The following is a 17,525-nucleotide window of genomic DNA, read 5'->3' on the forward strand; positions in this document are numbered from 1 at the left end:
GCCACCCAGGCGCCCCATCAATTGAATAGTTTTTAAAAATAAGCTTATACCAGAGCTCCTGGGTGGGTCAGTCGGTTAAGCGTCCGACTTCCACTCAGGTCACGGTCCCGTGCTTCATGGGTTCGAGCCGTGTCAGGCTCTGTGTTGACAGCTCAGAGCCTGGAGCCTGCTTCAGATTCTGTGACTCCCTCTCTCTCTGCCTCCCCCCTCCGCCCCACCCCGCTTGCACTCTGTCTGTCTCCCAAAAAGAAATAAACATTAAAAAAAATTTTTTTAAGAATTATTAAAAAAAAAAAAAAAAAAAAAAGCTAATACCAAGCTGGTGCAGCCACTGTGGGAAACAGTACGAGGTTCCTCAAAAACTCAAAAATAGAATTACCATATGATCTGGTAATTCCACTACTGGGTATTTACCCCAAATATATGAAAACACTAATTCAAAGGGATACGTGCACCCCTATGTTTATAGCAGCATTATTTACGATAGCCAAGATATGCAAGCAACCGAGGTGTCCACTGACTGATGAATGGATAAAGAAAACATAGTGTGTGTGTGTATATATATATATATATATACACACACACACACACACACACACACACACACAATGGAACATTAGTCAACTATAAAAAACAATGAAATCTTGTCATTGGCAACAATATGCATGGATCTAGAGGATATAATAGTAAGTGAAATAAGTCAGAGAAAGACAAATACCACATGATTTCACTCATATGTGGAATGGAAGAAACAAAAACAGAGAAAAAGAGACAAACAAGAAAACAGACTTAATTATAGAGAACAAACTGGTGTTTACCAGAGGGGTGGTAGGTGGGGGGATGGGAGGAATAGGTGATAGGGATTACAGAGTGCACTTGTCATGATGAACACCAAGTGATGTATAGAATTGTTGAACACTACATTGCACACCTGAAACTAAGATAATACTGTACATTAAGCACACTGGAATTAAAAAAGTAAATGAATTTGTAAAAATTAAGAGAAGAATGCTTACTAAAAAGAATAAATATTTGGGGTGCCTGGGCGGCTCAATCGGTTAAGCATCCGACTTCAGCTCAGGTCATGATCTCACGGTTCGTGAGTTCGAGCCCTGCATTGGGCTCTGTGTTGGCAGCTCAGAGCCTGGAGCCTGCTTCGGATTCTGTGTGTCCCTCTATCTCTGCCCCTCCCCCACTCGCACTCTGTCTCCCTCGGTCTCTCAAAAACGAGTAAGAAAAGAATAAGTATTAAAATAAAATAAACTGCTACCAAAATTAATAAAAACAAATTACACGAAGCATCACGTATTCACTTACCTTTTGTAGCAGTTCTTAGAATTGTTATGTCTGTGTATAGAGAAGAACAAGAAGGTAAAAATTCCTTCTTTAGCACCATGGCTTCAATCCGAAGTGAATAGCTGAAAAATAAAAAGCAAACCTGTAGAATCTTATGTCATTAATTTTAAAACCTTACTCTGAAAAGAAGAGTGATGGATTATCCTTACTTTGGCACCTGAATCAAGTAGTGCAGAAAGGAATCTGCCAGCGACAGCTTGGACACATCTCCACTAAATGTTTTTAATTTCTTTATCTAAAAGACAAATGGAAAAGAAGGCAGACAAAAAAATAACTTATGATTAAAAGGTAACATTGTTTTAAGTTTCATCTTAAAATTCCTTTAAGAAAATGAGACTTCAGTGCTCAATTCAAATCAAAAATGTAGGCCCAAGAAAAGACAGAAAAGGAAATCACCACATCTACTATGTTGTTTTTTGAAAGAAGATAAACCAAACAAATCAGAAAGAGAAGAGTTGTGTCACGTTTGTGGGTATAAACAATCCCAATCAAACCACAGAACCGGAGCCATAGGAATCCTCAGGGAGGTTACTAAAGGGTCAGATCTAAGGATGAAAATTTTCTGTAAAGTTATAATCTGGAAGGGAGATCACTGGGAGAAGACAGAAAAGACTGGGTTACCATTATAACATGGTCCTCTAAGTTCTTAATGAAAAAATCTTAATATTTTGGGTATTCTGGATATAAAATATTCTGACTGGGTAAGTGCTAACCGACCTTGCTGTGGCCCAAGTCCCCCTCCACAAGAATAACTTTATAGGAAGGGGATACTGTGTGCTGAGGCCACTACACGCTGGCCCTCCAGAAGGAAGGTAAAAAGGAAAATGGCTTAAGCAGCTGAGGTCAAGGTCAAGACATCCCCCTATGAAAAAAATCAAGTAATAAAACAATATATACAGTCAGATCCCATTTCTATAAATTTTTTAAAAAGCGTCCACTATGCCCCCCTACCTTCCATGTACACACCTTATACACAGGCAAAAGACTAAAAAGGGCCACTTACACGGGTGATAGGATTAAGGCGACTATTGTTTTCTTCTGCTGCTCATTTTTATTTTCTCACGTCTACAATGAACATGCATTACTCTTGTAAAACATTAAACTCAACTAAAAGTTATTCCTTCAACCATAGCAAAGAAAAACAAAAGAGTTCTGACATGGGAACATAGCCAAACAGCTAGCAGGTGGGGATGGAAGCAAAGAGAGAGTTCTCAAACTGCATCAGAGCAAGTCAATGCCTTCCTCCCATAGAAAACGGGACCCACCCAGTGGAAAAACTCTTTTACGTCCCCTGTAGTAGTAGTCTAGCATCTTCCAACAAAAATGCTTTACGGTAAGTAGAACCTTGGGGCTACTTTTAAGTAGACGGCCTATCTCTGCAGCTAACTGTTGCCAATAAGCACTTACCATCTTTCAGGACTCTTTATAAAGCTTACTACTCTCTTCCATCCCCTGGGTTATCGGGGGGGGGGTCCCATAAAAATAACATGATGTGTCTGTCTCTTGGAAAATAGGAAACGACAGTTCCAAAACACAGGGGAGGGAAAATCTGCAAAGATCCACAAGCTGAAGTAGCTACATCAACTACCTGAAAATTCAAAACGTAATAGTGCAGACTCACTGGTGGTTAAGACTGCGGTTTTTTTGGTTTTTGGTTTTTTTTCCCCAACGGGCAGAAAATAGCCATTTATCAAACTGCATTATTTCCCCTACCTTTAGGGCCCCAAAGTGAATTTACCATTTTTAGCCATACTCAGTTTAAGGGCAGACGGAATTTCTGGTTTAGCTAAACCCAAACCAGTGCCTGGCTGAACTGAGAAAGCCACAGGATGAATCCTGATCCCTTGTGAACTAGAGTTTGGTGGTTCACTATATATGGGCAGGGGCAGATTGAGGTTGTACCTTTTGTAAGACCATCTACGCAGCATGTGCAAAGCTTCTGAAAACAGCACAATTTTCTGTCTAAAACATAGGAATAGGTCATGCTAAATCAACTTGGTAGATATTTCTATTAAACATGTGCTCAACTCTAACTGAACAATGATTAATCTCCTTCACTTGTATAAAGAGCTAAAAAAATGTTTATGGATTTCAAGAGAATGGTGATGGAAAGATAGTCCTGAATTTAAGTGCCATGTATACAGTTCTTAGTTCCATTTCAAAATGAGCCTTATGTTCATTAAGAGGGATTATCGTACCTTCGCAGTGGTAGGGAGGTAAAAGAGAGGTGAACAAACCCTATAATTATTGTGCATTCTCGTCATCATCAAACAGCATTTATCAAACATTGTTAGGCATAATTTTGTTGGCTGAGCCAAGTGACTCTCATTATGACCTGGCTGTGCCCGGTTTCTGTCCTAATAGCAAACAGCATGCTCCTTAAGACTCACACATTCCAAAGGGCAGACCTCCTTCATCCCATCTAATTCCACTCACATGGCCTTGAAATAGCAAGATTTCCCACCAACAAACTCACCCAACGGAAGACCCTGGGGCTTCCCCCCTGTCATTCCCCTCCCAGGGGCAGAGTCAGCAAAGAAGTTAGGGATGAAGTGATGAAAATGTCAAAGGACACAACCAACCTGATGCCAGAGAGAACAGAAAATCTCTACCACCTTCCCGCCCTTTATCCTTGACAGTGATGCAGGGATGGGGCACCAGCCCCGACACAGGGAAGGGCTTGCAGGCTGGGTCAGGGCTCCCTTCCACCGTCCTCCCTGCTCCTACACAAGCCTCTTCCCTGTCCCCTCTCTGGGCACAGGAATACTTTTCAGGACAAAGAACCCACTCCCACTGCTTTTATTTCTGGGTCTACCCTCTTCCTCTGCAAGTTTCAACCATGAGTTTAAGGCGAGATGAACAAACAACGCCAGATAAAAGATTTGTGGTGAAGGGCAGAGAGATCCTGAAAACAAATTAACCTTCTGCTGGCTTGTCAGCTGAGAATGCGGACAGAAAAGGGCTGTTTCCGCTCGCATTTTCAACATGCTGATAAGATTACGGTATCATTCAAGTGACACTCACGCTGGTCCTCTGTGAAAGTAGGGGCGATGAAAAGGCTGGGAAGCCAGTGCGGTGCAAGGCGGGGTCCTGAGAACCTTTGCCCTTCCTTCCTCAAAGGGAGGCAGTGGAGCGCAGCAGAAGGAACTGTTGTGGGCTCAAATAACGCGCAAATCCACCTTCCTCAACGGCTTATCAACTATGTGCCACTAGATGGGCTCTGGCTAACTTGTGTGAGCCTCAGTTTCCCCTCTGTAAAATGAGGAGTATCTTACAATGTTGCCAGGAGAATTAAATGAAAGAGACACACTAAATAATCCCAGCTATGGTTTAGTGACTTTCTATGTGCGAGGCACTGGGCTACGTACGCACTTGAGCACATTATCTCGCTCGACTGGATTTTGCCCTGCCCCGTGCCTGGAACATGGGGACACTCAATAAATGTTTAGTCCCTTCTTGTGCAAAAAACGAGCACAGAACGTTACACCACAGACTTAGCAACATGCAGTTACGCAGACACTTGTGCATTTATTAACATATTTCTGCCACATTCCTAAACCTCTCTCACTTGGCACTGATTCCCTCTTGGCCTCATCCCCATCCTCCACCCTCCACCAAGACTCTGGGGTCGGCCCTGGTCCGGGTGGTGCCAGAGGCCATGCAGCACTCACAACAAGGCCTTGCAGGGGGCACTGGTCATGAGGTGGCTTCGGCTTTCCCCAAGACTCCCCTGGCCAGGCCAGTGCAGAGCCCCAGAGTGGGTTAGGGAGGGGCGCAAAGATGCCCCGGGGGACTGTCAGGGTGTTCCTGCTGAAGGAAGCTCCCAGTTGAGTGTGGAGGGTGTGGTGAACTGAAGCCAAGAGTCAGTAATGTAAACAAGAAAGAGTGTGAGCAAGCTTGTCGGATATTCAGACTGAGGATGACCCTGCAGAGGAGGGAGAAGCAGCTGCAGCCTGGCTCAGTGGCTGGGACGCCTGTCGGGATCCCAGGGCGGTGTTTCATCCCAGCAGGACACTGTCTCCTGGGTCAGCTAATTGTCTGGGGGTGAGTGAAAGCCTCAGGACTCAGGGCAGCGCCTGGGTGGGTTTTAGTCATCTTGCCCTTAACATCCCCCCCACCACACATTTGAATTATATCCCACACACAACTCAAAAAGCAGGGTTCTTTTAAACACGAGAGGTTTGACAGCTAAGCTGCTTCTCTGAAAAATCCCAGAGTCTTCCACAGCCTTTGCATTCTCTAATCACCTCTGAATTTAAAATTAGAAATGAAGACATTAAGGAAACTGTACTTAATCTGCCAACTCTTCATGGCACAAAGCTGGCAGTCTCCCCCATGCCTAACCTCCATTTAGTTAGAAACTCAGAGCTTTTTAGAGCATATTCACATGTACTATCAAATCTGATCCTCACTTAAATAAACGATGAGGTCAGTTAGGAGTGGGAACCAGAACAGCCCTAAGGAGGAGGCATGAAAAAAGCCCAAGCAGGAGTAAGATTTTGAGACCAACGCAATCCTTTTAAAATTCAAATTAATTAAATCCTATCCATCCTCATTAAAGGTTTTTGGGGGGCGCCTGGGTGGCGCAGTCGGTTAAGCGTCCGACTTCAGCCAGGTCACGATCTCGCGGTCCGTGAGTTCGAGCCCCGCGTCGGGCTCTGGGCTGATGGCTCAGAGCCTGGAGCCTGTTTCCGATTCTGTGTCTCCCTCTCTCTCTGTCCCTCCCCCACTCATGCTCTGTCTATCTCTGTCCCAAAAATAAATAAACGTTGAAAAAAAAAAATTTAAAAAAAAAAAAGGTTTTTGGGACTCTCATTCTTTACATTAAAAAAAAAGAAAAAGAGAAAGAAAAAGACTAAGGACTGTTTAGCATATAAGATCCAGGGTAAATTATGATTTAATGTACCTTCCCTTCAGGACTTTAAGACCCTCCACTAACATTAATAAATGCTGTTAATTAATCTTAGCTTAGGGGCGCCTGGGTGGCTCAGTCGGTTAAGTGTCCGACTTCAGCTCAGGTCATGATCTCACAGTTTGTGGGTTCGAGCCCCGCATGGGGCTCTGTGCTACCAGCTCAGAGCCTGGAGCCTGCTTCGGATTCTATGTCTCCCTCTCTCTCTGCCCCCTCCCCTGCTCATTCCCTCTCTTTCTCTCTGTCTCTCAAAAATAAATAATAAAGATTAAAAAAATTAAAAAAAAAATTAATCTTAGCTTAGATAAATTACACTTAATTTGCAAACAGAAAACCTGACATAGAAAGAGAGGTTCAGGTTACCAAATACACCTAGAATATCCAGCTACCTCGTAAGACCCTCAAGTTGGCATTGTGAGTTTATCACTGATCGATATAAAAGAAAAAGCACAGATATATACTTCTCTTGTTATCAATGGCACTAAAGTCGAATTCCATAAATTATGTCTGGGAAGAAGAGAGGGATGCGGGAGGAGGAAGCAGTGGTATGTGTAGAAAGGATAACTTACACTTTTCACTTTAAGATTCTGTATTATTCAAATGTTTACAAGCACATGTATTCATGTAATTTCTTACTGAAGTTTTTCAGGGTCCCCTTTTTCAAAAATAATCGGCAACATGACAATGTTATAAACTGTTTTTTTCTGTCAAGCTCCTAACCACTCAACAGTTCAGTTAATTCAGTCTAAAAAAAAGATCAATAACTTTATATTGTAGTACTATATTGCTATCACAGCAATTTTCACCTTTTAGTCAATTAGACATTTATTAACAGTTTACCTACCTCTCCAAAATTTTAGAGCCTATCCATCCCAAAGAGGTTTCGTTTTACTTTTTTGTTTAAAAAGTGTATGTATTTATAAGATAACCTGGGTACAGCCTAGGCAAAAACCATCACTGGAAGATGGAAAAGGAAACCAAAGTTCAGATTCAGGTCCCACGTGCCGAGTACCACATCCAGCGCCTAGCCAGGCTTTCAGCATCCTGACAATCCAGCGAGGCAAGCACCATCATCCTCTCTGCACAGGTGTGGAAACTGAGTTCACTGCAGTTAGGAAACTTGCAAGGGTACAGCTTCAGTTTAAACCTAGATTCCCTGACTCTACAACTTACACTCCCTCTCTTAGGTGACTTTTTACTTTTAGGTGAGAAAACTCTGGCTCGGTGTAGCAGAGTCCCCTTCCCATGTGAGTTTTGACACTCTGAAAAATGTTAAGGTTTTATCATCACTCCTAACATCTAAAATTCATGTGCCAAATTCCTTACCTCCTCTGACTCTGGCAAAAGCTTAAGAAATTCTCGCAGCGTCTCTGATCCATAATGTTCACTCTTTCCTTGATGAATATCTTCTACGATGGACTGAGGAGACCTTGAAGAGACAATGAATCAGATTCCATTTCACATTTGCTGAAGTGCCAAAGAAACACAAGCCAGTGGAAATTAAAACAAATCACCTCCACCCTGCTGCCATCCCGCCTTCTTCCCAGTCTGAGGGACATGCTGTGTCAGTGATCACAAGGGCCCCACTGCCAGGGAAAACAGGGATGTTGACACGCTCTTCATCCAGAAGCCCATCCTTGGGCATCCCAGAAAGGCAGCAACCTCTGGGGGTCTTCTCTGGGTGAAGAAAAGCAATCCTCTTTGGTCACATGGAAACCTGGCGAGCCTTTCCTTTCCACTTTAGAACACTGGCATTTAACCACTGTTGACTCACCAGTCCAACTTCCACTCGAGGGGCAACACTACAGATGAATTTATAAATTCCCTGACATGACAGGCTTGAACAGACACCCCCAGGCAACTCTCCCTGTACTTCAAGCCACTAGGTTCTGTTTTCATGCAGGAAAACAGCAGAGAATGACAGACACTTGGGTACTCATCACACCATGTATCTAACAAGGATATACAAGTATGAGGAATGACTTTTGCTTTTATTAGAAGCTGAATTTCAGCTCAGCCACACCCAGACTGATGCTGACAGTGTGGATGAGACTAAAGTTGTAAATATGTGCAAAAACCTTACTTCTTAAATTGCTTAAGAAATATCCCAATGTTCATGCTCCGTTTTGCATCCAAGATAGTAATCTGGAAAAAAATAGACACACGTAAGACTAGTAAAGAACAAATAAAAAGAGTTGGAGGAAAGGAGAGAATTAAAACCTATCAAAATACGACACTAATTTATAAGAGAATAACTTCCAATATGTAAATCTGGTGATTAATCGATATACCTAATGCAGTTTTGCAAACATTAAAATATTATCATCTCTCCAAATTTTCTGCAATGATATATTTCCTTGACTATAATAACTATACATACCTATTTTATTTTTAATTTTTTTAACGTTTATTTATTTTTGATAGAACACAAGATGGGGAGAAGAGAGAGAGGGAGACACAGAATCTGAAGCAGGCTCCAGGCTCTGAGCTGTCAGCACAGAGCCTGACATGGGGCTCCAACCCAAAGACCATGAGATCATGACCTGAGCTGAAGTCGGTGGCCCAACCAACTGAGCCACCCCAGGCGCCCCGTACATATCTATTTTAATCTTATATAACTTTTTTTAAAGTTTTAAAATGTTTACTTATTTTTGAGAGAGAGAGAGAGAGAGAGAGAGAGAGACAGAGATGGGGAGAGAGAAAGGGAGATACAGAATATGAAGCAGGCTCCAGGCTCCAAGCTGTCAGCCCAGAGCCCAACACGGGGCTCGAACCCACAAGCAGTGATATCATGATCTGAGCTGAATTCAGATGCTCAATCGACTAAACCACCCAGGTGCCCCTCTTACATGACTTTTAATGAATAATGTATATTAAAATTTGTTTAATTTAGCAATTTCCTCTTAGAATAACTAACAGCCTGCATTTAAAAGCCCAAATTTGACAAGAGCACACTGTATACACTGTATGTTAGCTAACTTGACAATAAATTATATTTTAAAAAAAAGAAAGAAAAAAAAAATAAAAGCCCAAATTTGAAAAGCAGGTGTCTTAGCATAGAAGATCATATGAAATTTAAACTAAGAAAGTAAAAAATAACTGAAGATATTGCAGAGTCCCAACCCTGATTTAGGGATATAGAAGGACCAATACTGTTATTTTCAGAAATGTAATAAAATTAAATTTTTTTCAAAAAGAAAAATTTCTTTTCATTGAAAAAGAATATATATGTCCAATAGCCCTTTCAGGAGGAGGTAAGAAAGTCTTCTAAATTTTATTTACTCAAAATTTATCAAGGAAAATTCTTGTGCTGTCTTTCACCAAGTCTAAGATGCATGTTAACATCTCTGAAATCAGGAGGTATCTTACAATGTATGGCATCTTTGAGTTAGTGAAATGCGGTGCTATTCTAATGTACTGTCAAAACCCAGATTTTGGCTGCAATAGGTTTTAGCTGTCCAAAATCAATAATTGGGCAGGGTGTTATCAGACTAGAAATTAGACAGAACCTTTTTTGGACAGTGGGGTGGATGTTGTTATTATAAACAGAAGGTTTTCTTTCTCTGGCAGCAAATATACGAGAGGCGTGGAGGCAAGATAGCCTTAAAACTGCTGCAATTTTTTTCATCTGGTTTTTGGTAAAGGGAGACTAGCTAAAACAGGAATGTTGTTATAATTCTCTTCCTTTCCAAATGTATGTGATTCATTGTGAACAAAAGAGAATCAGGTTTCAGATTAAATTCCTGGTCTCTGGGCCTGCTTCTAAGTTTATAAGCAGCAGCAAGAACTGTTAACCCAATTTAATGGCACTTCCTGGCTATAAGGTTAAATTTTTACAAGAGTATGGCTGCCTCCTTTTGAAGACTAATCTTAAACAATCACATTATTTACTATCCTAGGGGTTTACTTTAGGTTCACGCAATCACCTGCCAGCCATAAAATAAACTCCCAAGCAATCAGGACAGGCTCCTTACGGGACTCCTACCCAAGGACTACAGTTCAAGTTCAGTGTGAAGGTAGGGGAGAAGAGGGGGGAAGAGAGGGAGAGAATAAAACCTGTCAAACTGAACACCCTTTAATGAGGAAAGCCCACCCCAGACAGAGGAATCTAAATTCAGTAAGACAGAAAACTATGTCTTACTATAATTCATAAATTAAAAAGCCACAAGTAAGAACACGTATACTGATACAGTGACAGACATTTCCAAAGAACTTCCTCAGCACACTTCTTGCCCCCAACTCCAATCTCCACCCTTAACCCTCTGATGCTCTGTGCCCTTGACGGATTCACAGCTACCGCTGCAGGAAGTGACAGAGAAATTGCTCTTATTGTTCCTATCTGACAAATAAGGAAACTGAGCCTCAGAGATGTCATTTTTTATACTTTCCCCAAAGCAACACGAGAACTTCAGTTCTAGCTAGCCTGGGTCTCTCTGGTTCCTTTTCTCTCTAGTTCCTGTGAGTTTTAACACTGCTGAGGATACAGGAATATTAGAGAAGTGGCAATGTTCCCCCACAGCCTCGGGCGGGTATCCACATTGGGATGTTCCTCCAGGAATGGGGGCAGATCTATAGAAAGCCATCCACAGGGCCTGGCCAGGTTCCCCGGAGACTCCAGAGCTGTCTGTGTGGGATGATGGAGAGAAATCGTGGTCTCACAGCTGACACAGCCTCCAGGAGCTGCTGTCATACTTGACACAGAGCAGCCACAGCCTGGGGCAGCGACTGTCTCCACCGCTTGAAGCAAACCTTCTGAAACTGGTCGCTAATTTAAGACAATTCAGCAACAGTCCTAAGAAAAACCTGGGCTGGCCATCACAGAGCACCTTCCAGGGAACACGACAGGAAAATGAGACAACTGGCTGCCTTCCAGGGACAGTCCCATTCTCTCCTGGCATCCTCAGATTTGCCTAGTGCACAATCTGGCTCTCTCTCACAGGTTATCATATCCGATCCTTCTAAAGGAGTGTTATAAAAGTGTCTGTTAAAGTGCTTTAAAGCAGGTTATCATTTCACCTGTAAATTAGCTTATCTTACTTCCCAAAGGCTTGCCGCCTCAGAGCTGGGCAATTCAGGAACCCCATGCGTGTGGGACTGGGTGGTGTTTTGTAAGCATCCAGAGTAGTGGACTTGCTGGCTGCACAGGCTGAGACAGACAGCCTCAGGAACAAGGATTCCCTCCCTGCCTACCAGTTCCAGGTGAAGGTAATCTACTTTTCTGAACACTGCAGGACACGGAGGCAGGACCCGGACAGAAGTCAGGGCCTGTCTTAGCAGATGCAGCCAGCGTACTGTGGAGCTCAGGGGCTTTCCCATGAAAGGCGCACTCAAGAGTTAAGCCAGCCCTGGTGAACAAGGGGCTCACCTCGTGCCACCCCGAGGACTTCCCACCAGGATGTGAAGTGGCCCTGCTAGGGGAACAGGCTCCCCACAGACTGCCAGGGTGGCCCGGGGGGCTCCGCCACCCTGAGGCACTGAGACTGCATGCAGCACTCAGTAAAGGGTGTGATTGGCTGTACCGCTCCTCTCGTGCAAACCTCCAGATAAGTGCTCCTACCTCCTCCCACAATTCTTTTTTGGTTATTTAGAGAGGGGGGGAGGGAGAGAGAGAGAGAGAGAGAGAGAGAGAGAGAGAGAGAGCGAGAGAGAGATCCCATGCACAGGGGAGGGGCAAAGACAGAGGGAGACAAAGAGAATCCCAAGCAGGCTCAGCGCTGTCCGCGCAGAGCCCAACATGGGGCTCGAACTCACGAACCATGAGATCATGACCTGAGGCCAAATCAAGTGTCAGGATGCTTAATCAAGGCGCCCCCCACCCCTCTACAATTCTTGTACTTTTATCTACTACCAACTACTACAAAATCTGCCTCCCCTGTTCTTTAAAGAGAAGAAATAGCTTTTCGTTTTTAGTTGTGGTAAAATACACGTAACATTCACCATCTTAACCATTTTTTTTTTCAAGTAATCTCTACACCCAACATGGGACTCAAACTCACAACCCCGAGATTAAGAGTTGCAGGCTCTACTGAATGAACCAGCCTGGAGGCCCCCATCTTAACCATTTTTAAACGGTCAGTATCATCAACTGCCTTCGCACTGTTGTGCACCCATCACCACCACATCCACAGAACTCTTCCCATCTTGCAAAATTGCAACTCTGTACCCATTAAATCATAACTCCCCATTTCCCCCTTCCTTCAGCCTCTGGCAACCACCCTTCTACTTGATGTCTCTATAAACTGGACCATTCTGGGTACTTTACATTAAGTAGAATCATACAGCATTTGTCCTTTTGTGAATGGTTTATTTCACTTAACATAATATCTTCAAGGTGGAAGAAGAAATTTTTAAGCCACTTTTGTTTCAATATGTCCAAGAGGGCTTCCTTGACTACTTGAAGTACCACTAAATGGTGTTTATTTCAATGCCATGTCAAATTCTGAAAAGCAAAATTTTAAAAATCTTCCTGTATCCTCTACAGATGTAGCTTTTGGTTTCTGAGGTTTTTTATGTGTACTTTTCCAGCCCAGGTTTCGGGAAAAATATAAAAACCTAGGTTGTTTTTTTTTTCTTCTTCTTTCAAATGTATTTCAAATACTCATCTAGTTCTGTAGTTCTGGATTGAGGATGTCCCAGAATTCTAGAACTTACTGGGATCATAACAAAAATTGAGAAATAACTGATAACCTGAATGAGTGTGAGAGAATAAGATATTTCTTCTCAGAAACTTAGAAAAAGCAATCTTCCTTCCATCCTCTCTTCCTCTTTCTCTTTTTCTAGTAAGTGATTTCAGTTATTTCTTACATAGTATTATTAATTAATGTTAATTGTAAAGATTAATTCAGGGGCACCTGGGTGAATCGGTCAGGTTAAGCGTCCGACTTCAGCTCAAGTCATGATCTCACGGTTCATGAGTTCAAGCCCCGCATGGGGCTCTGTGCTGACAGCTCAGAGCCTGAAGCATGCTTCGGATTCTGTGTCTCCCTCTTTCTCTGTCCCTCCCTCCCTCTCTCTCTCTTACAAATAAACATAAAAAAAATTTTTTTAAATGTAAATATTACTACAGACATCATATTGTGCTCCAACATTTGTATCTTCTTTTCTTTTTTTATTTCACTTTATTGACGTATACTTGACAAATAAAATTGTAAGATATTTAAAGTGTGCATCATGCTTATAATGATATATGTAAACATGGTAGAAGGACTCCCCCATCTATCACCTCCCATATTTATCTCTTTTTTCTCTTCTTTGGAGAAAGGCATTTAAGTTCCACTCTCTTAGCAAATTTCAGTTATACAACACAATGTTATCAACTGTAGTCACTGTATTACATCCTCGGGCTTCATTCATCTTGTGTTTTCTTTGTCAGTCCCAATTCTGATGTATCATATGGACAAATATTCCACTCCCTTTGCATCCTTGGTTCAGTTCTGCCAGCTCAGTTACCTTTAATTTCCTTTGGAAGATACCACTTGGCCAAGATGGTCCCTTCCCTTAAAAGCATTTCATATTCTATTTTATTTTTTATTTTTGGGACAGAGAGAAACAGAGCATGAACGGGGGAGGGGCAGAGAGAGAGGGAGACACAGAATCGGAAACAGGCTCCAGGCTCCGAGCCATCAGCCCAGAGCCTGACGCGGGGCTCGAACTCACGGACCGCGAGATCGTGACCTGGCTGAAGTCGGACGCTTAACCGACTGCGCCACCCAGGCACCCCGCATTTCATATTCTAGAGGGAGGCAGGTACAGACCCAACTAACCAGTGTGAGTGAGACTGTGAGGGGGCTGGGGAGCCACAGTAACAGATGGACAGGGAACACCTCAGGGAAGAGGTCAGTGAACTCCAAAAAGAAGGTGGAGCTTGAGCTGACCCTTGTTATTATTATCTCCAGTAATATATTTTTGTTATTTCTAATTACTTTATTATAGTTTAATTATTACTCTAACATTTGTAGCTTCCTGAAGTTAATTTATAGGTAACAGAGATACAAGATAGCAATATTTCATAACCTCCTCCTCCACGTACTAAATGTTTTCATTTACTATTTTGAGTGTTGTTCTTCCTAAATCCAGCCATTCCTGAACCCAGCTCTTCCTTATCTTCTAGCAACTTCTTTCTTTGGAGTATAATGGAACTTATTTGTAATGCTTTATGCGCCCTTTGAAGTAGCAGTCAATCACATAATGGCAGGCCACTTCCGTAGGAGGTTATTTCACATATTTCAAGGGGACATTATCTGATCTCTGGCATGTCTGAACCTCCAGAATTATGGCCTGTGTAGTGGCGGGTTGGGATGCCATGTTTCCAGGCTCAGGATGGGTCCCTCTGCCAAGCCTGCTGTTCAGGGTATTGTCCATTCCACACAGACAGGTGGTGACAACTATTACATTTAACCCTGGGCTCCACTTACTACCAGGTAAATCGGAAGATTTATTATCGGGCCTTGTGGAAACTAAAACTGCTGAGTTGTAATTTCTTTAGAAGAAAATCTAATGGGGGAAGAAAATAGCATGTACTGTAGTCTTTTACTGAAAATTTTAAAAAGTATATATACTTCTAGCCATGTTGGAGATAGCATGAAAAATTGAGAATAATTCTGGATAACCCTCTGTTATATGACAGTATTACCTAATACACTTAAATCCTTCTACCTAACTACTTATCCTATCTGAGTACTAAAGAGTTGGAGAGTTATATTATCTTATGACTACACAGTCATGGTGATTTAATTTTTCTTTCTAGCGACTCTCAGCTTAGGACCTACAAGTATTAAAAGTAAAAATACTTGCACACCCATGTTCATAGCAGCACATTCACAAGAGCCAAAAGGTGGAGCAACCCAAATAGCCATCGATGGATGACCAGATAAACAAAACGCGGTATCTACATACAATGGAATATCATTCAGCCTTAAAATTCTGACACATACTGGAACATGGAGGAGCCTTAAGGACATTATGCAAAGTAAACTGTTACCAAAAGACAAATACCACATGATTCCATTTAAAAACGGTTAAGATGGGGGCACCTGGGTGGCTCAGTCGGTTAAGCATCGGACTTCAGCTCAGGTCATGATCTCGCAGTCCGCGAGTTCGAGCCCCGCGTCGGGCTCTGGGCTGATGGCTCAGAGCCTGGAGCCTGCTTCCGATTCTGTGTCTCCCTCTCTTTCTGCCCCTCCCCTGTTCATGCTGTGTCTCTCTCTGTCTCAAAAATAAATAAACGTTAAAAAATTAAAAAAAATAAATAAATAAAATAAAATAAAAATGGTTAAGATGGGGACGCCTGGGTGGCTCAGTCGGTTAAGCGTCCGACTTCAGCTCAGGTCATCATCTCACGGTTCATGGGTTCAAGACCCGCGTCGGGTTCTGTGCTGACAGCTCAGAGCCTGGAGTCTGCTTCGGATTCTGTGTCTGCCTCTCTCTCTGCCCCTCCCCTGCTTGTACTCTCTCTCTCTCTCAAAAATAAATAAAACACTAAAAAAAATTTTTAAATGGTTAAGATGGTAAATGTAATATGTATTTTATCACAATTAAAAATAATTTTAACAATAATCATTATTATTTAATTTTAGTTATTTTCTAAGTGAAAGCAAAAAAAAAAAAAAGTAAAAATGCATCTAGGGTGAGGGGGTGGAGGGGGATGAGGGGAAAGACTTTTTATTCCTGAATTTTAGATGCGGCCTAGAGATTGACATTTCTGCTCCTGCTGTAGTTCAGAAAAGATGCCATACTCCCTGCTGTTTCCCTCCCTAAGTGGTTCTTAACCCCTCTTGAGTTTGCAGACATAAAGCTGCAAGTTCCTTGAAGTCCCTCAAACCATCATTTGGCAAAATAAAGGTCTCCAATTTATAAAGGATGCCACCCATTCCAACCTGGGAGGTGCCTTCCCAGGAACCTGGTGAGCTAGACCCCCTTCCGTCTGTTAGAGGTGGTATCCTGAGACATGTGCTCCACTTCCACATGTGCCCACCCGCTCTCTCCTTCACAGTCACTGGCATTCAGTAAAGAGAACTAGGAAACAATGGTGAGAAATGCCCCACTGTACAATAAGAAGTCTCTTGGGGCGCCTGGGTGGCGCAGTCGGTTAAGCGTCCGACTTCAGCCAGGTCACGATCTCACGGTCCGGGAGTTGGAGCCCCGCGTCAGGCTCTGGGCTGATGGCTCGGAGCCTGGAGCCTGTTTCCGATTCTGTGTCTCTCTCTCTCTCTGCCCCTCCCCCGTTCATGCTCTGTCTCTCTCTGTCCCAAAAATAAATAAAAAACGTTGGAAAAAAAGAAGTCTCTGCTGGAAGCTGGGGCAAAGGCCAGGGTACTAAGGAAGTGACTTCTTGCTCTTTCCAATACTGAAAGGATACGCTAAGAAATAAAAGGGCTTCACATAAAGGGAAGAAGCAGGGAAAGTCTATGCTCAGCAGGGGAGGGCGCTAGGGACAGTCCTGAAGACTTCCTGTCAAATTTACTTTACACACTCAATTCCAATCCCAGCATTTCCACATTTCATGATTAATCGACTCTTGGCTATTTCAACAGAGGACCATACCACCAAGTTCAAGGACCCCCAAGTGAATTCGTGGAGAGAAGAAATTCATCCGCTCCTGAGACACACAGAGAAAAGAGGTCAAGACTGTCAACTCAGGAATTCAATCATGCAGAGAGATGCGACTCCATCCCAGAGCCCTGCCTACTCTCTTACCTGATCCACTCCGTCTTTGACCTATTTCTTCTGTTCCTGTAGAACAGATTTTAAAAATCATACATTTGGGGGCACCTGGGGGGCTCAGTCAGTTAAGCGTCCGACTTCGGCTCGGGTCATGATCTCATGGCTGGCTTATAGATTCAAACCCCACATCGGGCTTTGTGCCTAGAGCTCAGGTCCTAGGCCTGGAGCCTGCTTCCGAATCCGTGTCTCCCTCCTTCTCTGTCCCTCCCCTTCTCACACTCTGTCTCTCTCAAAAGCAAACAAACATTAAATAAATAAACAAACAAACAAACAAATAAATAAATAAATAAAACAAATAAAAATAATACATTTGTTGCCCCCCCCCCCTTTTTTCTTTTCGGTGGGCAACATTCTTTCCTTTCAATCTCTGGTTTCCTCATGACTCCTGCTAGCAAGTGGAGGAGGTTTCTCAATTTACTTTGTTTCTAAACAATACTTTCAAATGCAATTTTTAATTCAGTTTCTATAATATATATGTATGGTAATCAATAGTTCTGAAGCCGTGCTTTCGGTGAACTTCTTATAACCTGCTAGC

General features: G+C 42.7%; 1 protein-coding gene and 1 long non-coding RNA gene across 5 annotated transcripts in view; one reads left to right on the plus strand and one right to left on the minus strand.

Annotated features, from left to right (window-relative positions):
• FHDC1 (FH2 domain containing 1) overlaps positions 1 to 17,525 on the minus strand; it is a 48,246-nt gene that overhangs the window by 22,382 nt on the left and 8,339 nt on the right. For all 4 annotated transcript variants that reach the window (XM_040472158.1, XM_040472172.1, XM_040472164.1 and 1 more), the window contains exons 3-6: positions 8,352 to 8,413; positions 7,595 to 7,697; positions 1,506 to 1,591; positions 1,318 to 1,418 (exon numbers count right to left, since the gene is read on the minus strand). In XM_040472158.1, coding sequence (XP_040328092.1) covers positions 1,318 to 1,418; positions 1,506 to 1,591; positions 7,595 to 7,697; positions 8,352 to 8,413 — 352 coding nt within the window. The remainder of the gene's footprint in view (positions 1 to 1,317; positions 1,419 to 1,505; positions 1,592 to 7,594; positions 7,698 to 8,351; positions 8,414 to 17,525) is intronic.
• Positions 5,810 to 6,199, plus strand: LOC121028451 (uncharacterized). The gene is made up of 2 exons (XR_005789233.1): positions 5,810 to 5,917; positions 6,156 to 6,199. It is a non-coding gene; the product is annotated as an uncharacterized LOC121028451 (long non-coding RNA).

This window comes from Herpailurus yagouaroundi, unplaced genomic scaffold, assembly GCF_014898765.1.
Source record: "Herpailurus yagouaroundi ecotype Mexico unplaced genomic scaffold, PumYag 28, whole genome shotgun sequence".
Taxonomy (NCBI): domain Eukaryota; kingdom Metazoa; phylum Chordata; class Mammalia; order Carnivora; family Felidae; genus Herpailurus; species Herpailurus yagouaroundi.